Below are 25,662 nucleotides of genomic sequence, written 5' to 3' on the forward strand. Positions count from 1 at the left end.
AACACAGGGCATATACAGCACGCTGCAGGCACCTCATAGACGTCTCAGAATGAACGATAAACCAATAGCAAAACTTACCTGTCTCTCTGCCTGGAGAGACATAGTCTTAGAAATTATGAGACCAGCTTGCATTCCACAAATGGCCAAGACCAAACTGGCCAGTCTCTCCCTATTCCTCTCTCTTCTGTTGTGTAGAAAGAAGAACACCAGAAAACAGTTTGATTTTTATGAATTTACATTATTTTCGTATTTTGAAAAGAATTTAAAATAAAAGGGAGGACAGCCCTAAGCTTGGCACTGAAGACCCGGCTCTGTGGCCCATTGCAGCGGAGCTCACCTCTGGGGCCTGTTTCTCCAAGGGGAGTCTTGGGGCACCAAGTTCTCTTGGGGAGTCTTGAAAAATCACAAGATCACGATGAGCGTGCATGAGCTTTGAAAAGGGCTCTGCGGACTTATGATGCCATTATCTCTCCAGAACGGAAGTGTTTTTTTAAGCAAATTTAATCCCCACACCCCACCTCTGGCTTTGAGCCTTCCAGAGACTTCCCACTGCACAAAAAATAAAACCCAAACTCTTTACCATGGCCTACAAGGCTGCATGGCCTGGCCTCGGCCCGCCTCTTCAGCCTCATCCAGTATGGTGCACCCCTGTGTTCTGTGCACCAGCCACGCTGGCTTGAGACTCATCATGCTCCCCAGCTACCTCCAAGCCTGCACATGAGCTGTTCCCTCTGCCTGGAATGCCTTTCCCCTCCCTCTTTCCACACATACTTAATGCCTTCTTTTCCTGTATTTCTCAAGGAATCTCCCCAGATGCCTTAGAACAGCCATATCCAATATAGAATTTTCTGCAATGATGAAAATGCTGTAGATCTGCCTTGTTCAGTTAAGGTAACCACATGTGGCTGTTGGCACTTGGAGTGTCTGGTATGCCTGAGAAACTGAATTTTTAACTTTGATTAACTTAAATTTCCACTCTAACTAGCCATTCACAGGACTACCAAATGGGGCAGTGCAGCTCTAGAGCAAGAGTGTCCTGCTGTTACCCACTCACGGGCTCTCACATTCCTTCATCATGGCGCCCTTCACAGCTTGTGATTCACATGTAGTTGTGCAATTGCTTCCTCTATGCCTTGCTTGACTGTAAGTTCCAACAGATCGAATACTTGATCTGCTTTGCCACAATTGTGTCTCCAGCACCTGGCATGGGACCTGGCACATAGCAGGTATGTCATAAACATTTTTTGAATAAACGGATAGATGGATGGATGGATGGATGAATGAATGATTAGTGAAAAGAGATAGTTGCTTAGCCTGTTGCATCTGATAATGAAGTGTAATAATGAAAAGTCTACAAGTCATAAAAATAAGCCAAATTTGTTCTTATAGGAACCATACATTCCTTGTGCATAAATAAGCCTGTGTGTGTACAGGTGTATGTTCCAAAGCATAGCAGTGTTTGCAAAAGTTAGTGTGTGTGTGGTCGTATATACACACATATGTCCACGGGTCTGCATGGCAGGGTAATGGGGCGACTAAGACAAATGCAAAATCACTCATGGGGGCAGTTTCTAAGTCATTACTTTTATTTTGAAAGATTTGTCAAACTCGCCACAACATGGTGAGAGTTTGCATGATTAATACGAAGCAGCTTTTTCATGAAATGCTTGGAGGTGAACGAGTTCTCAGCCTGTGAGATCTGACCATCCCATTGACTTTGAAGTTTCTCTTGATTAATAGAAAGAAAAGAGGGGTGAGGGGAAAGGAGGAACATGCTAGAAATCGAGGGAAAGACCCCTCATGATAGCCACCCAAAAATGAAAAGAAAAAAAAAATCCCTCAGAAAACAAAACCAATCCACTAACTCCACTTTTTCTATTTTGCAACTTTCTACACCTCACCCTTGATTTTGGCTTTCCTGGCTGAAACAGTCCCAGTCCCGCCTCTCCCAGACAATTAGGAGGGGAGAAGCCCACCAGGTTTGGTGGGTTCCAGAGAACTGATGGTCCACGGCTCCCAAAAGTTTGAACAAACAGCCTAAGGTGGGAAAAAAAAAAAGGCACTGAAAGATGAGGGGGGAAATGGTGAGGAACTGGGTTTAAATGAGAGCTTCCATACTTTCCTAACCCAGCCTCGGGTTCTTCCAGTATAGGCCCCGCAAACACGACTGGTAATCAGCTGTTCTGGTTGGTGGGTTTTCCTGGGATTTCTCCCACCACCAGTCCTCTAGTCCCAGAAACATAGTCACTTACTTCCCTTTGCCCACCTTCAGGCTATGTGGGAAAGAACCCCACCCTCACAGCCAACACCCTGAAATGAAATTAACACAAAAATCTGACTTAGCATTAGTTTGAAACAGAGGAATCGAAAGCAAATCTGAAGATGCGGCATGTGTTAAAGGCAGATGCGAACAGATCAAAGTGCCCAGCCATTTGCCACGAAGACAACGGGCAGGGCTTCCAATGGCCAGAGAAAAATCGGACTGTTAGTGGGTGAGCAAGAGGCAGAGTTCCAACTAAGAATGTCATGACTTGAGTTACAATTTCCATTTTTAGCACCGTTAATGTTCGTTTAAATCTATGTTAGCACCTTGTCCCCAGGCAGAACAACAAACCATCCAAACATTTTAAACATTGGGGGAGACGGGAAGGGGAAGGTTAAAGAGAGAGAATCCGGTCCTGCGGACGGAGGTGTGGATTTAGATCACGAGATCCTTGTCGATATCCTCTGCAAACGAGAACAGAGAACAGGGTTAGACCCAGAGGCCCCGTGTGCATCGGTCAGGCTTACCTAGGAGTCAGAGGATCCCACCCATCCCCGGGACCGGGGGCCAGGTGACTGAGGTTCACACAAGGTTCACCCAGGATGTCGGTGACTGAGAACTCAGGTCTCCCTGTCCCCACCACTTATATACACTGCCAAGTTGTATTTCCTCTTTCCTCTCTAGGTACCTTCCAGTCCCCAGAACAGTGCTAGGCACAGAGTGAGTGCTAATGTTTGAAGAAGGGGAAGAGAAAGATGCCACTGGACGGATAGAGAAGGGTCAGCAAGCCCCTGAGAGAGCGAGGGCACCCAAACATGGAGCTCAAACAGGAGTTAGCGAGGCAGAGAGAGCAGAGACGGGAAGAGAGAACAGACACACAGATGACAGAGAGGAAGGAGGTAGAGGACGGCAGCCCCTCTTCTCAGACACTCACGCTCCTTGATGCCAAAGCAGCCAGCCCACTCATCCAGAGCGATGTACTTGTCATTGTCCAGGTCACAGGTCTCGAAAAAGCGGGTGGTGCAGTGCTCCATGGGGATGAGGGGCGCACGCAGTGGGGCCAGCTCAGTGTGGGACAGGTACCTGTATGGAGAAAGTAGGAGGGGCCTGAGGCCTGGGAAAGCCACTGATCTGCTGAGGGACTCAGAGCACAGCACTGCCTCACACTGAGCCTCAGTTTCCCCCTCCATCAGCAGGGAAGGAGCTGGCCATCATGTCTAAGGACCCTTCCAGTTCTGAGGTCCCATGGGCTTGTAAGAAAGGCCTCTTGGCACATTGAATTGTTTCCCAGTTGGCTAAGAGTTGGGGGCACAGAAACTTCGAACAAAAATATTCAGCACCTCTGCTGTTGGTGTATCAAAATCTGCTCTGGAACCGCACGCTTTCTACGGACACAGTTGCAAAGCTGCAAATGCACAGAAAAGGGTCTGAAAACAGACTTCAGGAAGACGACAGTGCTGGCTTCTGGGGAGGGGTGTGGGCAGGGGCTGGCGTTGCTGGGGGGAAGGTGGTCAAAGGGCGTTCTCGCCCTCCGCTGAGAGCTTTCGTTTCTTTGTATGCCACGTCACGTGTGAGAGGGAGGCCTTCTGATTTCTCTTCCACTGACCTCCATTCCTGTTCGCCCACCTGGCCTTCCTCCTCGGGGCCCTCCACTAGTTGTCCGCAAAACCCTCTTCCCCAGTGGCTGCAGTATGACTCCAGTTTCCTCTCTAATTCCCAGACCTACCTCCTTGCCCCACCCCACTCATGGAAGGAATCACAGTACTGTGGAAGCAACAACCCCTCCCCTTTCACTGTATACCAGGGGAGAAACTGAGGTCCAGTGTGGGGAAGGGACTCAGCAAGGTCACCGTGCAGCTCTAGGACAAGAGGAGGAGGAGGATGGCTCCCCTGGCTCAGGCTGCAGCGCTTTCCAGATGCACAGTCCTTGCAGCCCCATCTGGAAGCCTCCTTCCAGCCCCTTCCTTGGGGTCGGATCCAATTGCTCAGCCTGAGCTCCAGATGTCCCCTGACTTTTCTTTTCCCCTCCTATCCCCAGTGAGTGACTCAGTTGGATCCCAGCCATGGAAAGAGCCTGGGAGAGAAGCAGCAGGAAGCTTCCCAGAGCTCAGGAGATCCCAGCCACCCCAGATCACCAACAGGGTGGGCAGGCGCCAAGCACAAGGGCTGGAGCTGGAGCAAGGGATGAGCCTCCTGGAGAGCAGCACCCCTGGGCAGAGCAAGCTCCCCGGGCTCCTCCAGGAACACAGGCCAGGAGAGGGCCAGAAGGCCGTGGGGCTCAGCCACAGGTGGCCTAGCCACCACCTTCCCCTTCCAGGAGTGTTTTTAACTCTTTCCTCGATTGTCAGGTACAGATCTTCACCCAGAGTATGAGCTCCATGCAGGCAAGGATGGTGTCAGTTCTGATTCCTGTCAAATCCCCTGCCTAGAGTAGTGCTGGGCACAGAACAGGCACTCGGTAAGTGTTCGCTGACCCGCTGCCTGCCTATTCTGCGGTGTGGTTGCACCGTCCTGCATAACTCACTGGGATCAGAGGCAAGAGCCGTCAAACCAAAGGCTTGTGATGTGGATGGCATTGGCTTTGCGAATTTTTTTAAGAACTCCCAGGGCCAGTTTGCTGTGGGGCTGGCTCTCAGGGTCTTGCTGAAGGACCGTGAATGTGCAGGCTGCCTCAGCCCCACCAATGCCCACCCTGCTGGAGTCTGACACGCCTTCCCAGCTCGCTCTCCCTCAGCGAATGGATACCCCAGGCCAGCACTCGCAGGGCTAAGGAACAACTGTCAGGTTCTACTGACTTCCCCCTCTGGCTTGAGGGAGCGTCTGCGGCTTTCTTCCTCCCAGTTCTGTGCCCTTTCTCAGGGTGCCTGCTCCTTGCCACCCCAGCCCTGAGGCAAACTGTGGGCTCCAGGGGTGGGAGCATCAGAGGATGCCGGGAGGTATTTTGGGCCATACTCAGTGCATCTACATGCCCTGACCCATGACTCTGTGCCCTGCAGGGCCGAGCCAGGGCCCCCCTCTGTGATCCTGAGGGCCAGGGGTCTTACCCGTCAATGGGGTGCTGGTCCAGCTGGCCAAACTGCCAGTGCACGGGGAAGATGTACATGTTGTAGTTTTTCTCGAAGTCCCGAGCCAGCAGTTCCACAGGGTGGTCTCCAGCCTCCAGGCGCTTCTCGTTCTCGTGGATCTTCTTCACCTGTGGGAGCGGAGTGACACTGTGTGACAGAGGGTCTAGGGAGACCATCCATACCAGGTGGGGTCCCTCCCGCCTCTGACAGGAGGCCAGAGCAGGCAGAGGTCAGCCAAACCCAGGGTTCAAGATGAGGGAAGGAAGTGGCATAGACGGGTTGTCAGTGTCTCATCCACAGAAGTGGAGGCCTGGGGTGGTCTCAGAGGGCTCTCCATAGAGCTGCCACATCACAGTGACCCATGTGGGTCTTGCTTCACAGGGACACTGATCCAGTGGGCCTAGAGTGGGGCCCAGGCATCTGCATTTTATCAATACTCCAAGTGCTTGATGTGTCCATTAGATTTAAGCTCCACAGACTCGGTAGGAAAAAGAGCAGAGTGGTTTGTGTCTCCTGTCTGACACTGAGCTGGGCAGAGTGAGCAGCAGGTCCCTTCCCCTCAGGACCTCTCCGAGCTTTAGATGTGACTGTGCACCAGGAGCCTCCAGGGCAGCAAGCAGCAGTCCGTATCCCAGCAGCCGGGATGAAGGTCCTTATCAGGGCCGGAGTGGAGGCTTACCCTTGGAGGCCTGGTTCTGACATGGGGACTGTGGACCTCAGACAGCCCAGGGCCATGAGCTGTCCAGCCCAGGCCAGGCAGGTGCCCTGGAAAGAGACCACTTACCCGCAGCTTCTGCTTCTCGGTCAGCAGGTTGTTGTCCTCATCCCTTTCGTACAGAGTGACCAGGACGTTCTTGAGCCAGTCCCGCATGCGCAGGGGGAACTCAGACAGCTCGGAGTCCAGGCAGGGGGGGATGTCTGGGGTCCAAAATACAAGGGTGGTCAGCGTGGATGCCAGCTTTCCCTGGCTAGGCCGCTCTCCCCACTCCATGCCTTCCTCCTACAGTTACTTTAATCAGTGCCCTTGGCACAGTGGTGCAGCCTCTCTAAGGCACAGTTTCTTTGTGCCACACAAGCAAAGGTGGTCATGTGTGGGGAAGAACACTCTGCAAATGGAAAAGCACAAAGGCCTGTCTGTAGCTCCCCTGACCTTGACCCGATCACTCCAATGGCCCCTGCACCTGTCTGGGTGATGGGCCCAGGATCCACATTGGTGACATCGACCATCGGGAGGCGTCTGAAACTGGGAGGCTAAGGAATAACATCTATCCCAGGCCCAGATTAGCAGGGCTGGGGAGAGTGGGGTGTTAGGAATGTTTAACCACCAGAATATTCTTAGTGATAATTATTCCATCCTGGTTTCCGGAACGTAGAATCCCAGAATGTTGTGCCTAGAGATTCCATCCAAGTCTTCCCTCATGCAGGACTTATTGGAGGTCAGCACAGAGAGAAGGGACTTGCTCAAGGCCATGTTATCAGAGCTGCATCCAGCGTCCAGGGCACGTGGTTGCCTGGGGGCTCAGGGGTCCATTCTTCCCTCACCCTCGGACCTATATGGAAAGCCCTTCTGTGGTTAGGACCACTGTCTATTCCACCAGCAGCTGGGGAGTGGCCGAGAACCTCTGTGATGGGAACACTCAGAGTTGGAGGAAGGGAGCAATAGGCCTCAGGGAACAGCAAGAGCCACATGGGAAAGACTCCTTGGCTCACTCCTCAGTCTCGGTGCCCAGAAATGCTCCTCCCCCGGCCCCCCTTCTCCAGGCCTGCGCCTTCCTACTGCACACCCTGGGCCCCAGAACTGGGAGAGCAGGGCTGGCCATCGGGGAACCTGGCTTCCCCTCCAAGTGTCTGTGCTCTGCACTCGGAGGCGGGTGAGTGAATGGCTCTCTCCAGTGCCAGAATGTCCCAGACACACAACACGGGTGTTGTCTTGGAGGGGGAGCGAATATGGCTTTGGGGGCTTCAAATGCTAGGGGAGCTGCCCGCGCTGAAGGAGGCGCCTGGGATCACTACCAAAAGGCCCGACAGCACCCTGGCATTCCTTCTCCAAACACCTGACTCCCAGGTTTCTAGAAGAGGGTGGTCAACCATGTGTCTCAAGTCGGCAGATAGGAATGTAATGGAACAAGAAGGTCAAGGATCTGACAATACGGAGTAACAGAGGCCTAAGGGGAATTGACAGACATACCCCTCTTTTAAAGCATTAAAGTTCAAATATTTTTAAAACACTTTATAGTCCAGGTGGGGCATCATTTCCCCTTTACCATGTCAGCTGACTCTGCCCGTTCAGTGCTCTCCCTCCAAAACGGGAGGCCCGCTCAGGAGACTCACATTTGCAGGGCCCGATGTAGTCCAGGTGGAGTTTGTGGCCCTTCTTGGTGCCCTCCAGGGTGCACTTGGTGGCAAAGAAGTGGCAGGAAGAGTCGAAGGTCTTGTTATCATTGCTGCACACCTGTTGGCAAAGCACAGAGCACCTTACCTCCATTCCCAAAGCCCTCCTCACCTGTTGCAGCGGTGGGGACCTGGAGGCCCAGCTAGGAATGTAATGCACCCAAGGTGACAGAGCGAGATGAGGGTGGGGCTATGGCAGAAGCCCAATCTCTGGCTCCCAGGCCAAAGTTCAGCCCACGTTGAGAGCCACTGCTGCCTCTGAGCAGAGGCACATCTGAGTCAGGGCTGAGATACAGGGAAACCGGAAGATGTGGACAAGACGAGTTAAAGGCAGGGGTGGCGAACAGGCAGAGGGTGCAGAAGAGAGAACACAGCAGGCCCAGGATTGTTATCCTTACAAAGGCATGCTTGCAAAGGTGGCCCTAGGCTGGCATCGGGGAAGCTGGCTGGTAAACAGGTCCCTGCACTGTTAGAAAACTTCCCACCAATGATAAACGTGGCTCGCTGTGCCTAGACCGCTGTACAAGCAATGCGGATTATGCTGAACATCGGCTTTCCTTCCAGGAGTCTGGAATTTGGGCACATGCTAGGCAGAGGGTGCCTGCATGACCAGCCGCCAAGTAAAATGTTGGGTGCTGAGTCTAATGAGCTTCCTTGGGCAGAATCATGGCCCACTGTGGCTACGTTTCTGTAGCTGGGGGAAAGCATGAGACCCATCATGAGGGTGGGGAAAGAGAAAGCAAGCCTGACCGACCATGGATTCCTGCCTGTGTCTTATTCCCCTGTGACCTGGCTGCGTATCCTTCTTTTTTTTCTTTTAAAGATTTATTTACTTCCTAAGAGGGGAAGGAAGGGAGAAAAATATCAATGTGTGAGAGATACATAATTGGTTGCCTCTTGCACACCCCCAAATGGGGAGCCTGGCCCACAAACCAGGCATGTGCCCTGACTGGGAATCAAACCTGCAACCTTTTGGTTTGCAGGCCAGTGCTCAATCTACTGAGCCACACCAGCCAGGGCCCAGCTGTATATCCTTAATACGTCGCTGTAGTAAATCTTAGCTGTGAGTACAACTGTTTGCTGTGTCACAGGGATCCTCCCAGTGAGTCTCTGCATGTGGCGGTGGTCAAGCTGAAATGCCGAGGGCTGACCAAGGGCAGTGGCAGTTAGGTAGCTAATGTCAGCAGGGGAAGTCTTGGGTTGAACCTGCTGCATGTACTTGCTTATGGATCCCTGCAGAGGGAAACTTGGAGTTGGTGAGCAGTGGGGTGGCGGTGAGGAGGAGGGAAGAGATGATGATGATGATGATGATGCTAAAATCTGCAGCTCAGAAAGTACGTTATATTGGAGGGAGAGAAGGTGGAGAATCCAGATAAGAGTGGGGGGGATAAGACTGGTCTAGACTCGCTATCCTGGCTAGGTCAGTGGTGCAATAGTGGACACAAGTAGGTACTCAACACACATTTACTTGGCTGGCAGGATGGATGGTGAGTTGACTGAGTGAGTCCTATGAGGAGCAGAATGGACAGACTTGAAAGATTTTTAAAAACAGCACACACACTGGGTGCTTACTAAGTGCCCAGCATCATCTGGCAGGTGCCCACAACAGCCCTATGAGGTAAGGGACTATTTCTGTCCCCTCTTTAGAGATGAGAAAACTGAAACTTGGAAAAGTTTACCAACTTAGCCAAGATCTCATAGCAAGTGATAGAGGTGGGGTTTGAAGTCGACCTTCAGTCTGACCCAGAACCCACATCCTTGGACCCGAAGCCGGGCTAGGCTGCTCCCTTGTTGAGAAAGCCCAGTGCCTGGTGTCGACGTGTTCCCTTCTGAGTCCGACACGGAGCTCGGAACCTGGTGTTGCTGAATCAGTTCCGCTGGTTGCTGGAGAGATCCGGTGACAGGCAGAGCCCCACCTCTGACTCCCCTCCACTTTCCTGCTGTGACTGTACCTAGTGAGGGCACTTTTGATACTAGAGCTGCTCAGTAGGACCTCCAGACCAACAGTTTTCTAGGCAGATACTCTGCATTGGGAAGGGCCCGGTCCCCCAGCCCTCTGCCTCGTCCCTCTGTGCTCACCTTCTCAAACTCGCCGATGGGGGCAGGGCAGCTGGTGGGGTCCTGGCACACGCACATGGGGGTGTTGTTCTCATCCAGCTCACACACCTTGCCGTGTTTGCAGTGGTGGTTCTGGCAGGGGTCTGGCAGAGTGCAAAGGCATGTCTTTAGCCCCACATGGGTTAGCATATCCGCCCCACCCCAATCCAGATGGATCCTGGGGCAGAAGTCCTCGCCTGTGCCCCCCACTCTGGGACTCGGGCAGCTGAGTCCTCCCTTCTCCTGCGGAGCCCAGAGTCGGCATTTAAGGGAGCAGCTGGCTCAGTCTGGGGATTAAAGATCTGGTGGGAGGTCATGGTCACGCGCATTTTGCAGGTCCTGTAGGCTCAGCCTGGGACCCAGGCACACTGGGTGCCATATGGCTTCCCTGAGGATTGAAGCAACCACTGTGTTCTCAGCTCTCTGATCAATCATAGTGAGGCAGTTTGGGATTCTAGCATAAGTGGGAAAGTCAGCTGTCATCATGGAGCCAGAGCTGTGAGGTCCAACAAGAAAGGCTTGAGAGGCTGCAGAGGAAAAGGGAGAAGAGCCCGAAGACCCACACTGAACAATGGAGCCCAACTGCGTCAGATGAACACCGGATGAGGAGGAGGGGGAAGGGGAAAAGGAACAGGATTCGGTGGACACCCCTGTGCTCCAACAAAAACTCTGCGCCCTCAGGATGAGAGCTCCATCTAGCCTCTTCCTCCTGACGCTTGGCTCGGGGTGTTTTAGTCATCTTGGATTAGAGGCCAGCTCTGCCAGGCACTGGGCCAAGGGCTCTTAGGCTTCATCTCAGATCCCCCCAGCCCTGGGGCCAGGCCTGCTGCCTTCATCCTGTTCCTATTGGGGTGGTGATGCTGAGGCTCAGAGTAGCTGAGCAAGCAGTACGAGGGTGCTCGCAGAGGGCTGACAAGTCTGAGTGCAAACTTGGGTTGGTTTGCTTGTCAAGTCCATGCTGTGAACCCCAAGGGTCCACTGCCTCTCTCCCTCCCTGCCTCTCCACTCTGTGGGAAGGAAATGCCGGCACAATGGGCAGAGACAGAGGCCCGGGGTCCTCTCTCTCTCTGGCACTAACTCCATGGACAGCATCCTGGGTTAGGCCAGCTTTCAGGCCTCATTTCTCCACGGCTGTGTGGAAATCCAATGAGTGAATGAGTGCGAAAGCTTCTGAGGTCCTCTCAGGTCTGCTCCTGTGTGGGACTTGGGCTAAGATGGGGGCCAGTGCAGAGCTCACGTGACAAGTGATCTCCCTGAGGGTGCAAAACCTCCCTCAGAACAAGAGCCATGAGGGGAGAAGGCCGTTTCCAGCTGAGGAACCTCCCTTCCTGCCTCTCACAGAAGGGACAGCCTGGCTATAAATAGATCTTCCCCAGATTCCACAGAATATTCCTGACCTCTAAATCAAAGCCATTCCTCTTCCACACCCACCCCCTCTTGGGAGGACCCCCGCCCTGCATTTCCTTGGGAAGGAACCTCCTGTAGGCTGTGCCTACATCCCATGCCCAGGCAACAGAGGGCATAGACTTGATGTGACAAGGGACCTACTCTCGGCCACCACCTCCTCTTCAGCTTCCTCGGCACCTTCCTCAAATTCTCCTACTTCCACCTGGACGGGGTTGGCTCCCACAGGTACCTGGGTGGAAGGGAGAAGAACAAGTAGTTGGTGCCACCCTCATCCCAGAGCTGGAAGAAAGGGCTGAAGGCTGGAGGGGACTGGCTGAAAGCCTTAGGTCCCCATGAGGGGACAGTGAGGTGACCAGCTGGAGGTGGGCTGGGCCCAGGTCGCAGAGAGCACCAATGCCTGCTCTAGAAGGTGCATCCACCTTACAGACCCACTGTCTGCTGTGCCCTAGAGTTCTCCTGAGAGGCGTTGGGGGCCCCCAGGGGTGTGAGGGCAGGAGGCGGCGCCAAGCTTTCCACCCCTGCCAGCCATGCAGGGGCAGGCCCCCTGTCATCTGCTTGTTGTGTGGGGAGACTGGTGACCAAGAAAAATGGTCCCACAGCCTAAAAAATAAAACTCTTCAGAATTGTGGCTCCACCTGTAGGGTCCACTGAAGGTTTGGAAAGCATTCAGTAGTGGGTCAAGATTGGAGGCTATATAGGGTTTATATCTGTGCTGTGTGAACATGAGAAGGGGACAAATGTCCCTGTCCCAGCAGGTGACCTATAGCACCTGTCTAGTTTCCCCAGGGAAAAGATGTGGGCACAGAGGGGCGAGGGTCTGGGCACCTCCTTACCTCGGACACCTCAGCCACAGTTTCCTCCACCACCTCTGTCTCATCAGGCAGGGCTTCCTGCTGCTGTTGGGAAGAGAAAATGGTGTTCAGAGAGGTCAAGATCAAGGCCAAGGCCAGCTTTGCCTCTGAACTGCTTCCGACCTGGAACCTAAAGCTGGGGAGGTAGGAAAGCAGCTCACTGGAGATCCCCAAGGCTGTGCCCCAGGGACGGCCATGGGTGGGACAACAAGGCAAAGGAGAAGGCACACATGGAGACCCCATGGACCACCGGGGCGCCTCCCTGGTTGCATGTCGTCTGTCTCAGGCGTCCGCCTCAGCTTTAGCCTGGAACGTGTTTCACTGCATTGACGCCAGTGAAGTCTGAAAACCACCGAAGCAGACCCCGCCTCCTTTCACAGAGGGGAAACAGACCAGAGAGGGTGGGCAGACATCGTGAATTTTAACAGCTGTCATTCTCTTCCCTGGGATGCGATATGATTATGGTGACGATGATGACGATTAGGCAATTCCTTCTTGCCATGTCAACTTGGCATAGGAAGAAGCAAAATAACATAACTTTGAGGCTGCTGGCTGACTGGGGCCGCTTCTAAACATAATGTTAATCTTGTCAAAACTTTTGCCAAGATCTACCCACCTGATCAAGAGACCTACCATCACTCACACCTCCTCGTGACAAGAGGGTAAGGGAACCACAGGTGGAAGGAAACTCTTCTTTCTGACTGCCCCAGGGCCCTTCTTCCCTCCCTGGTAAAGCCTCCCAGGCCAGCTCTGCAGAACCACCCCGGGCCTCTGCATGCAGTGCGCAGAGGAACTGTCAGTCAAGGTGACCCCCAGTCCCCTGGGCAAGGAGCAGGCCCAGGACCAAGGTCAGCCAGACTGGTGCACTCCTTGAATTTTTTAATAATTGTCTTGGCACCTTCTCTCATGTGGAAGCTGTTGGAGCAGATCCGTTCTGATGGCAACCACTCGGAGACTGTCCACTCGTTCTTACCTCCAGGTCCTTCCTCTTCTAGTCCCCCCCCAAGGCCTTTGGTTTTATAATCCACCTCCATTCCCTTCTCCCCCTAGTTTACTCAGCCGTCTGTTGCTTGCATCCAGATAGCCCTCACTGATTCAGAAACTAACCCCTCCCCACCTCTGTGGCTCGACTCTCTTTTAAAATCATTCTACCAGCACCGCCCCCCCTCCGCTAGAATTCCTTACGTGGCACAGGGTTCTCCTCCCTCTAAAGAAATCCTCCTTCAAGGTCTGAGGAACTCTGCCTGCCAAAGAGTTCATCTAACTACACAGAAATCTCTTTTCTCTGTAATTTCCACCTAGGGGTTCTTGTTGCAATTTTCATCCTGAGCTTATTAGTTTGGGGGGGGGTGGATCTTTTTAAACTATAAGATAAATAACTTGAGATGGAGGAGTCCCTGTCCCTCCTGAGCACCTGGAGCTGGCAGAGTTGATGGCCCCAAGCTGGTGGGGGTAAGACCAAGCAGAGACGATCTTTAGGTACTTACAGGAGCTGCCAGGGCCCTCCCGGCCAGGCAGAGGAGAAAGAAGATCCAGGCCTTCATGGTGCTGGGGGCCCTGCAGGGAGAGAGGTTGCCGTTTAGTGAGTAGGTGGCTTCCTGCAGGAGGGAGGATTCCTTCGGACGCTGGGTTCCAGGGATATGCAAGGTGGTTCTAGATGTGCATGTTAACTGATAGAGAAAGACATGGGAGAAAGCTGCTTCAACTAATTCCCTCTCAGCCCTGACCATCAGAGAATATATCAGCAGGACGCTGATATACCTTTAACACCCGCTCAAACACTCGTCTGCCGTCCTTCCTCACGGAGAGCAGGCCTCTGGCTCAGAGCCTTCACAGGAAACTATATCCAGCTGGGACTCAACGAAGTTGTTTTGTCTTCTTTGTATTTATTTTCATAGCTTCCTTCTATTGATGACAGAGGTAGACCGATTTTCCCATTTATGGTGGTCCCACACAGTCTCCTTCCTCAGTACGTTTATTTTAGGTTTTTAAAAAGTGATCACGGAGACGATTGGCTAGTTTGTCAAGTTCAGACAATGCTGAACCAGATCCTGTTCAAGGGACCTTCCATCCCTGATGTCCTAGAATTATTTTCCTACTCCCCCTCCCCCAGACATTCCTCCTCTTCTTCCTCCTCCTTCATCTCTTCCTCTTCTTCCCTATCCCCTCGGTGACGCAAGAAGTTAATAGGCAGCCACTTCTTGCCAGTCTGAGACAATGAGATCTACGTTCTGAAACAAAGAACAGCAGTCTTGGAGAGTGGCCTTGGACACTTGGGGGTGGCCGCATTTTTCTCTCCATTCTGCCCAGAAAGGGCAGCATTGCTCTGGGTCCTCCAGGGTGACCGTCCAACTGCTTCTGTGTGCTGCGTGTTCTCTTTGCCGTTCATAGCTAAAGAATGTTAGCTGAGATCTAGAAAATTCTCCTGTCCTGGACACGGCTAAGTCCTCACTCTTTAAATGCTGAACTCTTTTTTTTTTTTTAAAGATATTATTTATTAATTTTAGAGAAAAGGAGGGAGAAAGAGAGGGAGAGAAACATCAAAGTGTGGTTGCCTCTCGCACACTCCCTATCAGGGACCCGGCCCACAACCCAGGCATGTGCCCTGAAGGGGAATTGAACCTGTGACCCTTTAGGTTCGTAGGCACTCAGTCCACTGAGCCACACCAGCCAGGGCTAAATGCTGAACTCTTGACTCTAATACTCTCCTGACTGGTAGGGATCTTGAAGCCAAATCTCCTCTGGTGATTCTATGCCCAAAATGCCATCCTTATGAGAGAATCGATGGCGAAGATATTTTATTTCTTGTTCTAACTAGATGTGCTTCCATTTTCAAATGCCTTTAAAAAGTTCTCCCTTACACTGATCTACATTTGTCTCCCTCAGACTTCTGGTCTGCTCTGTTCCCCATCCTGTACTCCCTCTGCCCCCAGCCAGCCTTCTGTCAAGGTGAACTGTCACCCTGGCTTCCCTCGAGTGTCCCCCCAAACTTCCAGGTTGGGCTTATCATCCCTAGTTCCTCCCAAGACCTCTCAACTGACCGAGCACCTTGGAGGTATGGAAAAAACACTCGGCTTGGAATGACATGCCAGGGATTCTTGTTGCACCTCAGCAGTGTTTTGGCGAAGCAATGGTGTGTCCTTCACCCTCTCCAGCCCTTGGTTCCCCCTTCCATTAATTGAGAGACTTAGACTAGGTGAACCCAGGTGGTTGGCTGGGCCCTTGAAATGGCACCGGCACATGCTGGTCTTGGCACACAGAATTGCCTCTGGCAACAAACACTGTCACTTGGATTCGAGTATTTGTGTGCTTGGGTAGCAGAAACAGGCAGGGGAAGAGCAGTTCCTCACAGCCGTCTATTGGACTAACAGAGACACAAAACCTCACCTCCTGTTTCACAGGGTGTGCGTGATATAAAACTAACAGCAATTTAAAGGAATCGACGTGGGAGCTTGGCATTGCTTCACCCTGGCTGAAGCCTCCACAAAGTCCAATCTTCCCCTTCCAGGCAGTTTTTGGAGTGTCCCCCCACCCCACCCCTCACACAGTTGGAGGCTTGTTCTCCCCAGGGCTAGAGTTGGAAAAGTCTCTCTTCTTGCAAAGCAACTCCTGCATCTGGCTTCGGGCGAATAGAGCGGGAGAGAAAGCATCAATGAAGGACTTGTCTGAGATTGAAGGTGAAGGGTCAAAGCGAGACTGGCAGCTAGGACAAAAAAAAAGTCACCTAGTCTGGGCTCCAGTGACAGGGCAAGTCACGGGAGACACGGCTCAGTTAGGACTGTCAATGTAATAAGCCTGGCTGGAGAGGCAAGAAGGACTGGGGTCTCCAGAGTCCGTATCCTTTATGTGAGCAGAGGAGCCATGCCACCCCTCTGACCGGGGAAGGGTTTTCTGGTGGCTCTTCCACCTGTCCCGTCTCATTACCTTCCTGCACTTTTTTGTCAGGGGGCACACTCACCCTTTCTGCCACCTGCTGCCCCCAGTTTTGCAGCCAAGAGAGAAAAGTAATTCTAAATCTTGCCACGCTTTGTAGTTAGTTTCTAAAGGCCTCACTTCGCCACTGTCCCTTTAGAGCCTGTGACACATGGCAGGTGGGCAGACAGGCATGGGAGGGCTCTTAGTCCCACTTTCCCGAAGAGGGGTCTGCAGTTGAGAGGGAGGAAGTCATGTGACGTCCAGGCCTCTTCCAAGTTGACCAACTCCCTCCTCGTGGCATAGGGGTGGGGAAGAAATTCAGATAGTGAAAGTGTTAAGAAAAGGACCCAAAATCTTGGAAGAGTTTTTTTTCCAAATTTGGGGTTCTGCCCATCACCAGTCCCAGAACCCGTTCCCTCCAGATGATGGGCCCAGAGGGACGGGGAGCAGCCGGCCTTGTGAACGCACAGCCCTACGCCCTGCAGAGCCATGGGACGAACCTCTGAGGTTCGCTAAACACCACTGGCCCAGGAGGCCAGGCGCCCGCCCCGCAAAGCTAATGGGGTACAACAGTCACCTCAGCAAGGTCAGGTCACAGGGTCAGACCCCAACGTTCACAACTTACCAGCTGCACACTCATCCTATCAAGCCTAGGCCAGGTGTGCCTGGTAAAAGTATAGACACCTTCCTGTACATGACGGGATTAAATGACAATTCCCTTCTTTGTAGCTCTTCAGTTGGTGATGATGGGTATGTTTATCTTTTTTTTAATCCTCACCTGAGAATATGATGAAAGATCTTAGAGAGGAAGAGAGAAAGAAGCATCAGAAGCATCGATTGGCTGCCTTCCATAGCGCCCCAGCTGGGGATGGAACCCACAACCTTTTGGAGTATGGGATGATGCTCCAACCGACTGAGCCACCTGGTCAGGGCGCATATGTTTATCTTTTTGAAAGTGTTTTTCCTAATCTAGCATCCCGTTGGGGCCTCAAAGCATGTCTTTCTGCTCTATAGTGCAGTTGAGAAAACTGAAGACCAGAGAGGGGGAAGAAACCTGCCAAGAGCCCCAGGCAGTGAATGTTAGGGCTGAACGAGGGCCCAGGCTGCCCCACTGCACTCTACCTTGGTCTCCCTTGTGGCCACTCCCTCCCCAGTGCTCACCTGAATGGGGCCCTGTTGGACTGTGGACTGGCCTAAGGTGCAGGAAGGAAGGTAGCCCAGGCCAGGGGAGGAACAGAAGGTGTTTCCCTTGGCTCGGTGGTCATCAAACGCAGACACCACTCACCCCTACCCCACTGCCACCACCTCCTCCTATTCCGTACATCAAGTCCCTTCCTTTGCCTTTATTTGTTCTGGAGATGGCTGAACAGCCATGCTTGGCTGCCAGCAGGACCTGGAGCTGAGGTCACTTCTCTCTCTTTGGACAGACTCTGGGGATGGAAAAGTACACCAGCCCCCCAGTTGCTCTCCCTCAAGACATGAAGAGCTCCCTTCGGGCTCTCCCTGGATACTGAACAGTTGCTGAATGTCAGAACTGGGGGACATCTCAGAATCATAGAATTTTAGGCTGTGGGTCTTAGAATCACAGACTTAACAATATGAAACACAGAATCTGAGCTGTAATTATTAAATCTGATTTAAGTAAAATGTTGATAAAGCAACGCAATCCGATAGAACTTTCTGAGATGGTGCACCATCCACTATGGCAGCTACTGGCCACATGGGGTTCTCAAACACTTAACATGTTGCTGGTGCAAATGAAGAACTCAGTTCTTAATTGTATTTCATTTTAATTAATTTAAATCTAAATACCACATGTGGTTGGGGCTACCCTGTTACACTGAGTGGCTATAGACTTTTCTAGAGGCAGAATAGCATAGAGATAAACTCATGGGCTCTTGAGATGGAACGTACAGGTTCAAGTCCTGGCTCTGCTAGTTAACAGTTGCATGACCTTCAGAAAGTGCCTTTCCCTCTCTGGGCCTCAGTTCACTTCTCCATCTGCGAAATGGAAATAACACGCCTACCTTACAATGCTCGCGGTGGTCTACATGAGAGAATACAGTAAGTAAGCAATGTTGTTTGGAAGAGCATCTCAAAATCCAAGGACCCCAGAATCTGCATCCCCTCCTCAAGAATCCAGGGCAAGGATCCCAGCTCTTTGTGGCCGAGGGAGAAAGGCAGTTGGGGTGGAACAAAGGAGACATTTCCCCTCTCAGTCTAGGGGCCACCAGCCCAGCCTCCAGCCTGGCCTCTCAGTTGGGCTGCTGACGCAAAACAAGCATCTCGCTCCCACTGTTTGGCTTGGAAACAAGGCTTCCAAAAACACACGTTCATGGTAAATAAGCCCAAAGGGAGGAAAACAAGTCTAGAGGCTAAAAAGGAGCCCATGAGCCAGGCCTGCCAGGGAGCTGGGACTTGGAAAGAGGGCCGAGCCAGGCCAGCAAGGCACTGCAGTGGCCAGCCTGTGCACCCTGGCACTCCAGGGAGCAGACACAGCCACACGGAGGCGACTCGACAGTCAGGAGTCCTGAGATCGAGTCTTGGCAACACTGCCCAGCACACCGTGCAGACTTAGGGGAGGCTCCTGCTCCCAGACCGCACCTTGCCCTGCCCGTCTGCACAAACACTGTTGTCGATCGGTGGTGCAGGCCAGGGAGCCCTTCCTCACAATGGAACTTGCTGCTGAAGTCCACAGTTGAAACAGCTAAAACCCTTTGCATTTGTTGAAACATGTGAATGTATTATTATCTATTCCATAAATCAGCTTAAAATAAAAACACACTACAGCAGGTACAAGTGAAGTTGAGATAGGGCTGAAGTCCTCCACACTCGACCACTCCCTGAGAGGCCTTGGAGCTTCCCTAGGTGCCTCTGGGCACGATTTGAAAACCCTGGGGCCAGGTGGTCCCCAAGGTTCCTTTTATTCCTGGTGTGCTGAGTAAACTCAGGCAGATGCCTCATAAAGTGTCACCTCCCCCAGCTCGCCCCTTGACTCTCTGCTTCCACTTCTAATACTCCTTGCGGGAAGGGAAGAAGCCAAGGGAAACTTTTAGGGTGTCATGGGTGCTTAAGCCTAGGACTGAAGAGTTTCTGGGCAACTCAGAAGTAGCCCAAGAAGGTTGAGAATGGAAATCAGTCTGACTTAGATCCCATAAAGGCATCCAAGCTGCCACGTTTCACTCCTGGGTGGAGCTTCAGGCTTGCCTCCTTGGCTCCCCCTAGGGGCCACCACTGTATCGGTGTGACCACAAATGGAAGGGATGAGAAACAACATCCAAGTATATCCAACGTCACATCCCAAATATGTGGCATCTATGCCTCCATCTGCTCCTCCTGTGCATGTGGCAGACATGACTAATCAATTATATCATTTCCCCTAGAGTCCAGAGTGGCATTTGAGTCCTGAACCATTCTTCTGGCAGTTGCTACCAAAGGACTGTGAATCACAAGCTCTATGAAACCTCTTTGCCATGCTTCTGATTTTAGAAACAGAGAAATCAAGGACCAGAAAGGGAAAGCAACTCACTCAAGGTCCTGCAGCCAGCTGGTGGTTGGGCGAAACTTCCAGATGTTACCCTTGTTTTGTTTTGTTTCTTTTTTCTCTGATCAATCTGGAATCCTAATGCCAAGACTAACTCGAGATGACAAAGAGGGCTACCCTGATGATACAGGGTAACGCCAAGTTTCTGGAAGGACCCAGCTCTGAGAGAATTGCTATGTCCATCCACATGTTCCCTACAGACCTCCAGCTCTATGGCTTGATGAGGGAGAGCAGAGTACTTCCCAAGGAGGCTGTTTTTCTAGACAGTTTTGTCAAGTCACACCACGGTGACTCTGGCCCTGCTCAGCCCAGCAGTCCGAGTTCAGGGTCCGGGTTAGGACACAGGCTCTGTGCTGTAGAGAAAAGGTAGCTTCACTAATCCCTGGGGTCAGCTGAAACCTCCGCTCCAGCCTTCCCTCCCCTCCTTCGAAGACCGAGGTTAGGGAGGTAGTCCACAGGAAGCAAATGAGCACCCACCTGTTAGCCACATCAGCATGCTACCCCAGTGACAAAGCCACGTGGGCTGGGGTAGGCCACTGCAGGGCAGCAAAGGAGAGAAGGCACTGCTTATTGTTCACTCTGCACAGGGCTCACTGCCTAAGGAGGGAAGTGTGTAGATGTGATAAACTTACCATATGGAAAAAAAAAACCCAGGGTGAACACTGGATATTTCCAAACATCAGAGAGTTTGGCTTGGACATCAGTTTGCTGTGTGATCTTGAATGAGTTCTTTTCCTTTCCTGAGTCTCAGTTTCTCTGTCTTCAGACTGTAACATCGGTCTGATGCGGCGTGTACGTACGTCACGTGTCTATCTTTCCATCACGACCTGCATTTGTGTCTGGCTGTGCCCGTCTGTATGTGGCTGCCCATGGCAGCTGTGTCTGCAAGCCTGACTGTGTGTCCGTATTAGGTACGTGTGGGCTGGAGGACTTCTGTGTGAAGCTGTGGCTGTGCGCCTGTGCGTGTCTGCCTGACTCAGTATCTGTATGTTTGGGCCTGTACAGGTAGGCGTCAGAGTTTGCACATGCGTCGAGATGTTTACCTGGAGCCTGTCTGTGAGTCGAGGTATCAGGTATTGAGTGCATAACCTTTCTGGGTCTGCTCATGTGTTGACTGAGGCTTTTAGTTTGAGCTGTGCCAGTAGGTGCCTATTGGTGAAATCCATGTGTATGATCTGCACCCTCATTGGTTTGTGTCTGTCCCTGTTTCTCTCTGCACAATTAGCTTCCAATCTCGATGACGCCAATGCACAAACACTCTCCTGTTCATGGCAGTCCTCAGCTCTTTCCTTTCCTCCGCCGTCCTTTCCTATTTATAGCCTATTTTCGGCCAGAAAAGCCGCTCTTGTGAATAGCTCACTGCAGCTGTACTACTGGCTGACAAGTCTCCACAGATGGATAGAGATTTTAGCAGGACTGTTATGCAACCCAAGATCTTGTGGCCCCTCCTCTCTTGTTTTTTTTTTTTTCAGCTATGGGAATAGGGAGTGTTAAAAAGTAGGCCAGCCATTCTTTCTAATGCAGTCAGCATCTGGAATTTAGGTTTGTAGGACTTCGGAGCAGGAAGGGCAGCTGAGACCATCTAGGTGACATTCCCTATTTACCAGATTGGGAAACTGAGGCCAGGAGAGGGGAAGGGTCTTTCCAATGTCATTCACTGTGAGTCCGGACCCTCTCCCGCTGGTGCTTTGATCAGCACTGTTTCAACCCTGCAGGGTACAACGCTCCTGGGAAATACTAGGGAAGGGGCCCAAGTCAAAACGAATTTAAACAACATATTTTTTAGTGTGCCCATTAGCACTTTCAGTAAAGAGAAGTTACATACAACCCCACAGATGATGGAGCTGCCAAAGAAGAAATCTGGGAACACTAGCACCAACTCTTTGGTGCCATAATGCATCAGATGTAAAACCCCTCATTCGGAGGGGAGGGCCACATTTCAGCAAGTGCTTCCCCGCACATTACCCCGTCTTGCCCACATGATTTCCCTTTGAGGTGGCTGCTGTTACTGCTCTTTAACAAGGAGGAAACTGGCGCTCGGAAAGGAGAAGCTCTCAGTTCAAGGTTAAATGGCCTCTGCAGGCCCAAGGTGGAACTAAAACTCAGGTCTTCAAAACCCTGTCTGGGAAGCTCATCTCAGCCCCACAGCTGCCCTGAGGCCCTAGGGCCCCAGAGGATCAGTAGGGCAGGGCCTGCAGTCCGCTTTTGTAGTATTTGGGGGCACAGTGGAGCGGGGGACATTCAGACTGAGCCCAATGTACTCTTGAGTGTTCCCAGCATCCCCTCCCAGCCCGCAGGCGGAGACCCTGAAAAAAAAGGTTACCGTGGCAACTCGCATTCCTCCTGGAGTGAGTCATGGCAAAGAAGAGCTTTTCAGTGGGTGGGACTTGAAGAAAGTCTCACAAGTTGATTCCCTCTCCAGCCCCCCCCCCCCCCCGCCCCCCTCCCACCCCTTGCTCCAGGCTTTGTCGATGTGGCAGTTGATGGCTGCGGGTTAACTCTTCCCGAAACCACTTCAAGTTCAAAATTTCTGGACCTCCTGCAAACATCTGTTAGCTTCCAGTCCCCATCCAGTCCATCTCCCACACCACGCCTCTGGCTGTTTTGAGGGTCATGCATCCGTTTGAGAACATCTGAATACCGAGGAGGTGAACACCCCCTTGTGCTGTTTCTCTCCAAACACACACACACACACACAGTACTGCACTCACAATTTTAAGGGGCTTGCAGATGCCTTGAAGCCCATTCAAAGGCTAATCTGTGGATTCCCGTTTAATAGACCATCATTTGAAAGTTTGAGAGGATGTCAGGTGCCTCAAAGACCATCAAGTCCAACGCTCTTACTTTACAGATGAGGAAACTAAGGCCACAGGAGAGACTTACCTAAGATCGCACATACAATTCGTGCCCCGAGTCTGCCATTCTGCTTCTGATTTGCTTCTCATGCTCCCATCAGCACTGGGGTGTAGAGAAATTTAACCCTACGGTATTGCTGGGGAAAACATCTCTATGTGTTCCTCACAGAATGCTGTCCTTTCCAGAGGAAAAGTTTGCCTCTCTGTTCACTTTTGGGCAGACTGGGCTTCCGGGAAGACCATGCCTTATCCCAGTGCCCCTTTCCCGTGGTGTCCTTCAGGACACAGGAAGGCCACTCACCACCCAGCCAGTGGAGCCAGCAGGGTAAAGACAGGAAGGGGTTTATCTGAAGAAGAACTAACACCCTAAAAGGCTAAGCACCAGTCCTGTGTAGGGTTTAAACTTCTCAAAACCAGGAAGTGTAAAAAAATTGCCCCGGAGCCTTCTCTGTCATACCTTTTCCCTTCCCCCCTCTCAGCACATCCCCCACCACACCCAGTCTCCCAGAGGACCCAGTGCTCCTGTTGGATGGTATCAGATGCCTGGGGCCTTCAGGTCTAGACTCACTAAGTAAGGGCTACCGCTGGTGAGTTCCTGGGTTTACACCCCAGGGAGCCCAGCACTGGAACAATGCCTGACCCGAGGCTGACTGGTGTCTTGGAATCAGTTTGTGGCTGGGGGTGGGGATGTCGATAAGGGAGAATTCAAGGGAAACTGGAGCCTTCCCGGGGGTGCTAATTAAAGATAAAGACCCCCTTAGCCTTCTGGAGATTGATTTATCCTTTATGTAAAGTCCCTTTGGGAAAATAGAGCCCCTGATCAAGAGCCAAGTGCGGGCAGTTTCTTCTCCGGGAATGGAGAGCTGGACAGACACTGGCTGCCAGCAGGTCCCCGTTGTAGCTGTGACTGTATCGGATTCCCAGGGAAGGAGGTGGCTGCCACATTTGCAAAGGGAGCACAGAGGGACAGGCAGGCAGCCTCTGAAACCAGAGACAGCCACAGAGGGAGGACTCCCTCCAAGACATAGCGAGATTATCTCCTGCAGACCTAGAAGTTACACTGTGACTGCACCCGAAAAGCAACAGGTAGAGTGTCCAGGGCCCTGGCCCTGCAAGGGAGCGGCGGTAGAGCCCAAAGGAGTTGGGCGCCCCCTTCCCTGAATCCAGGCCTCCCAGCACAGCTTCCCCACCCCGCACCCCCACCCCATACACACACTGGAGGAGTGAACTAGGGTGTAGGGTATAGAAGGGAAAGGCAGGGCAGGGGGCCCACGTACCTCAGTGGCAGGAAGGCAGCGGGCTGAGTCGCTCTGGCAGTCTGAAGGTCTGCAGGAATGTGGAGGGGTTTAGAGCCGGGCAACAGGAAACCACTCGGAGCTCTGGGCTGGGTCTGTCTCCCCCTCCACACCTCCTGCCTGCCGAGGTCCCTCCTCCTTCTGTCTCCTCCTTCCCTCCCACCCCTAACCCCCACCCCCAGCCAAAGCTGTCTCTGTCTTCCAGTTCTCTCTCCCTCTCCTTGTGGTGGGCTGTCCTGACCAGACTCCCCAGCTCTGCCTGCCTCATGGTTCTGGGGCTGCTGCCTAAACAGACTCAGGGAGTGCCAGGGCTGCAAGCCCGGCAGGCATCACCTAGAACAGCCTGCCCTGTGTTCAAAGGGGAGCTGAGCCCTGGAGGGGAAAGGCATTACCTAATGGCCCCCAGGGGCAGAGCCAGGGTCAAGTGTCTTGACTTTATGGCAGTGCTCTGTACAAGGGCTGGACATTGGGCAATGCTGAGGAGGGCAAAGCCATGTAAAGGCCTTGTATCTGTGACAAAGGCAAGGCCGGGACTTGCCTCTGTACAGACAAGAAGCTGCCACTGGTGGAATCATCACTGATGATTTGGTATATGGTCTAAAAATAACCACTCTAACTCTAGTTGCACCATTAATAGACACATCAGAGATTAGCTTTCTAGTTGGGGTCTCCGTGTCATCACTATAGAGCAGATACGGGGACTGATGATGTTGTTAATACTCACAGACGTAACAGTAGCCAAGGTTTACTGAGGACTTAATCATCTTCACAGCAACACTTGCCTTAGACACTGTTACTAGGCCCATGTCACTAATAAGGAGACAGAGGCTCAAACGATGTCACTTGCCCAGAGCGCCTGGCAGGCTCATCCCACATTCATTCATGCCGACGCTGCGCAAACTTCTCAGTGCAGGACGTCTTGGTTGAATATTTGTTACAGCTTCACACTCAGAGAAGAACAAGAGTTAATATCTGGCCCTTGCCCTCAAGAAATTTTGGATGTTGCTGAGAGTATATGCCTTATGGATACATGATTGGGACAGACTCTGAGGCTTGTCCTGGGGGCTCAGAGTGGTAGGGATGCTGGGTTGGAGCAGGCAGAGAAGGCTTCCTGGAAGAGGTGGATCTTGAAGCATGAGATCTTGAAGGATTGAGTTTGAATAACATGGAAAGGGTTGAGGCAGAGAGCATTCTCATCAACTTCTGCATGATGTGGCCTCTGCCTCTCTTGCCATCCTCTCCTCCTGCCGTTCTCCCCCTTGCTCACTCCCCTTCAGTCACACCAGCTTCCCTGGAGCCCCTCAACAACCCCAACGTTATTCCTACCCCAGGACCCTTGCACTTGCTCTTACCTCTGGCAGGGACATTCTTCTAGGACATTCTGATTCCCCTGTGCCTACAGTTTTATCATCCTTCAGGTCTCTGTCCTAATGTCACCTCCTGTAAGAGTGCCTTCCTGACCACCCAACTTAAGTCACTCTCCCGACCTCTCTCACTGGCATAGTGCATGCCCTTACCCTGTTTTATTTCCTTCCTCACACCTGTCGTGATCAGAAACCATTTGTCTCCCCCACTAGACAGAAGCTCCTCGAGAGCAGGGGGGTCACCTGTCATCTTCGCCACCGTGCTCCAGCGTCTAGAGCAGTGGCCATCACAGCATCGGCTCTCCATCGGGGAGGGAGGTTTTCTAGTAGGCCTCCAGCCTGGAGTCATGCCGAACACTGGTCTTCAAGAGACCCTCAGACCTGTAGAAATTGGGTGCGACAGTTTGGGCGTCTGTGCCGGAAAGGTCCCTGGCTTTTTCCAGGTTCTCAGAAGGACAGGTCAAGAATCCAAGGAAGGAGCTGCTCCAGATGACTACCAAGGCCTCCCCCGGTGCGGAGGCCAGGGCCGGGCTCTGCCTTGGTGGTTCCACGCCGGGGGCTGGCACACTCCTCAGAGATCTGTTTTGCTGTCTGGACAGATGTATATTTTTATAG

General features: G+C 52.3%; 1 protein-coding gene across 2 annotated transcripts; it reads right to left on the reverse strand.

Annotated features, from left to right (window-relative positions):
- Nucleotides 1-1,564: 1,564 nt before the first annotated feature.
- SPARC (secreted protein acidic and cysteine rich) lies at nt 1,565-23,812 on the reverse strand. 2 transcript variants are annotated; one of them, XM_024577003.3, is made up of 10 exons: nt 23,666-23,812; nt 13,562-13,631; nt 12,057-12,119; nt 11,365-11,452; nt 9,799-9,920; nt 7,660-7,780; nt 6,113-6,246; nt 5,308-5,456; nt 3,198-3,346; nt 1,565-2,727 (listed from the first exon to the last, which is right to left on the reverse strand). In XM_024577003.3, the coding sequence occupies exons 2-10, from the start codon at nt 13,616-13,618 to the stop codon at nt 2,699-2,701; spliced, it is 912 nt and encodes a 303-aa protein (XP_024432771.1). In that variant the 5' UTR covers nt 13,619-13,631; nt 23,666-23,812; the 3' UTR covers nt 1,565-2,698. The 2 variants fall into 2 exon arrangements, with proteins under 2 accessions (XP_024432771.1, XP_045041033.1); XM_045185098.3 differs by lacking the exon at nt 23,666-23,812 and adding an exon at nt 22,417-22,440.
- Nucleotides 23,813-25,662: the final 1,850 nt, after the last annotated feature.

The sequence above is a fragment of the Desmodus rotundus genome, chromosome 6, assembly GCF_022682495.2.
Source record: "Desmodus rotundus isolate HL8 chromosome 6, HLdesRot8A.1, whole genome shotgun sequence".
Lineage (NCBI taxonomy): Eukaryota > Metazoa > Chordata > Mammalia > Chiroptera > Phyllostomidae > Desmodus > Desmodus rotundus.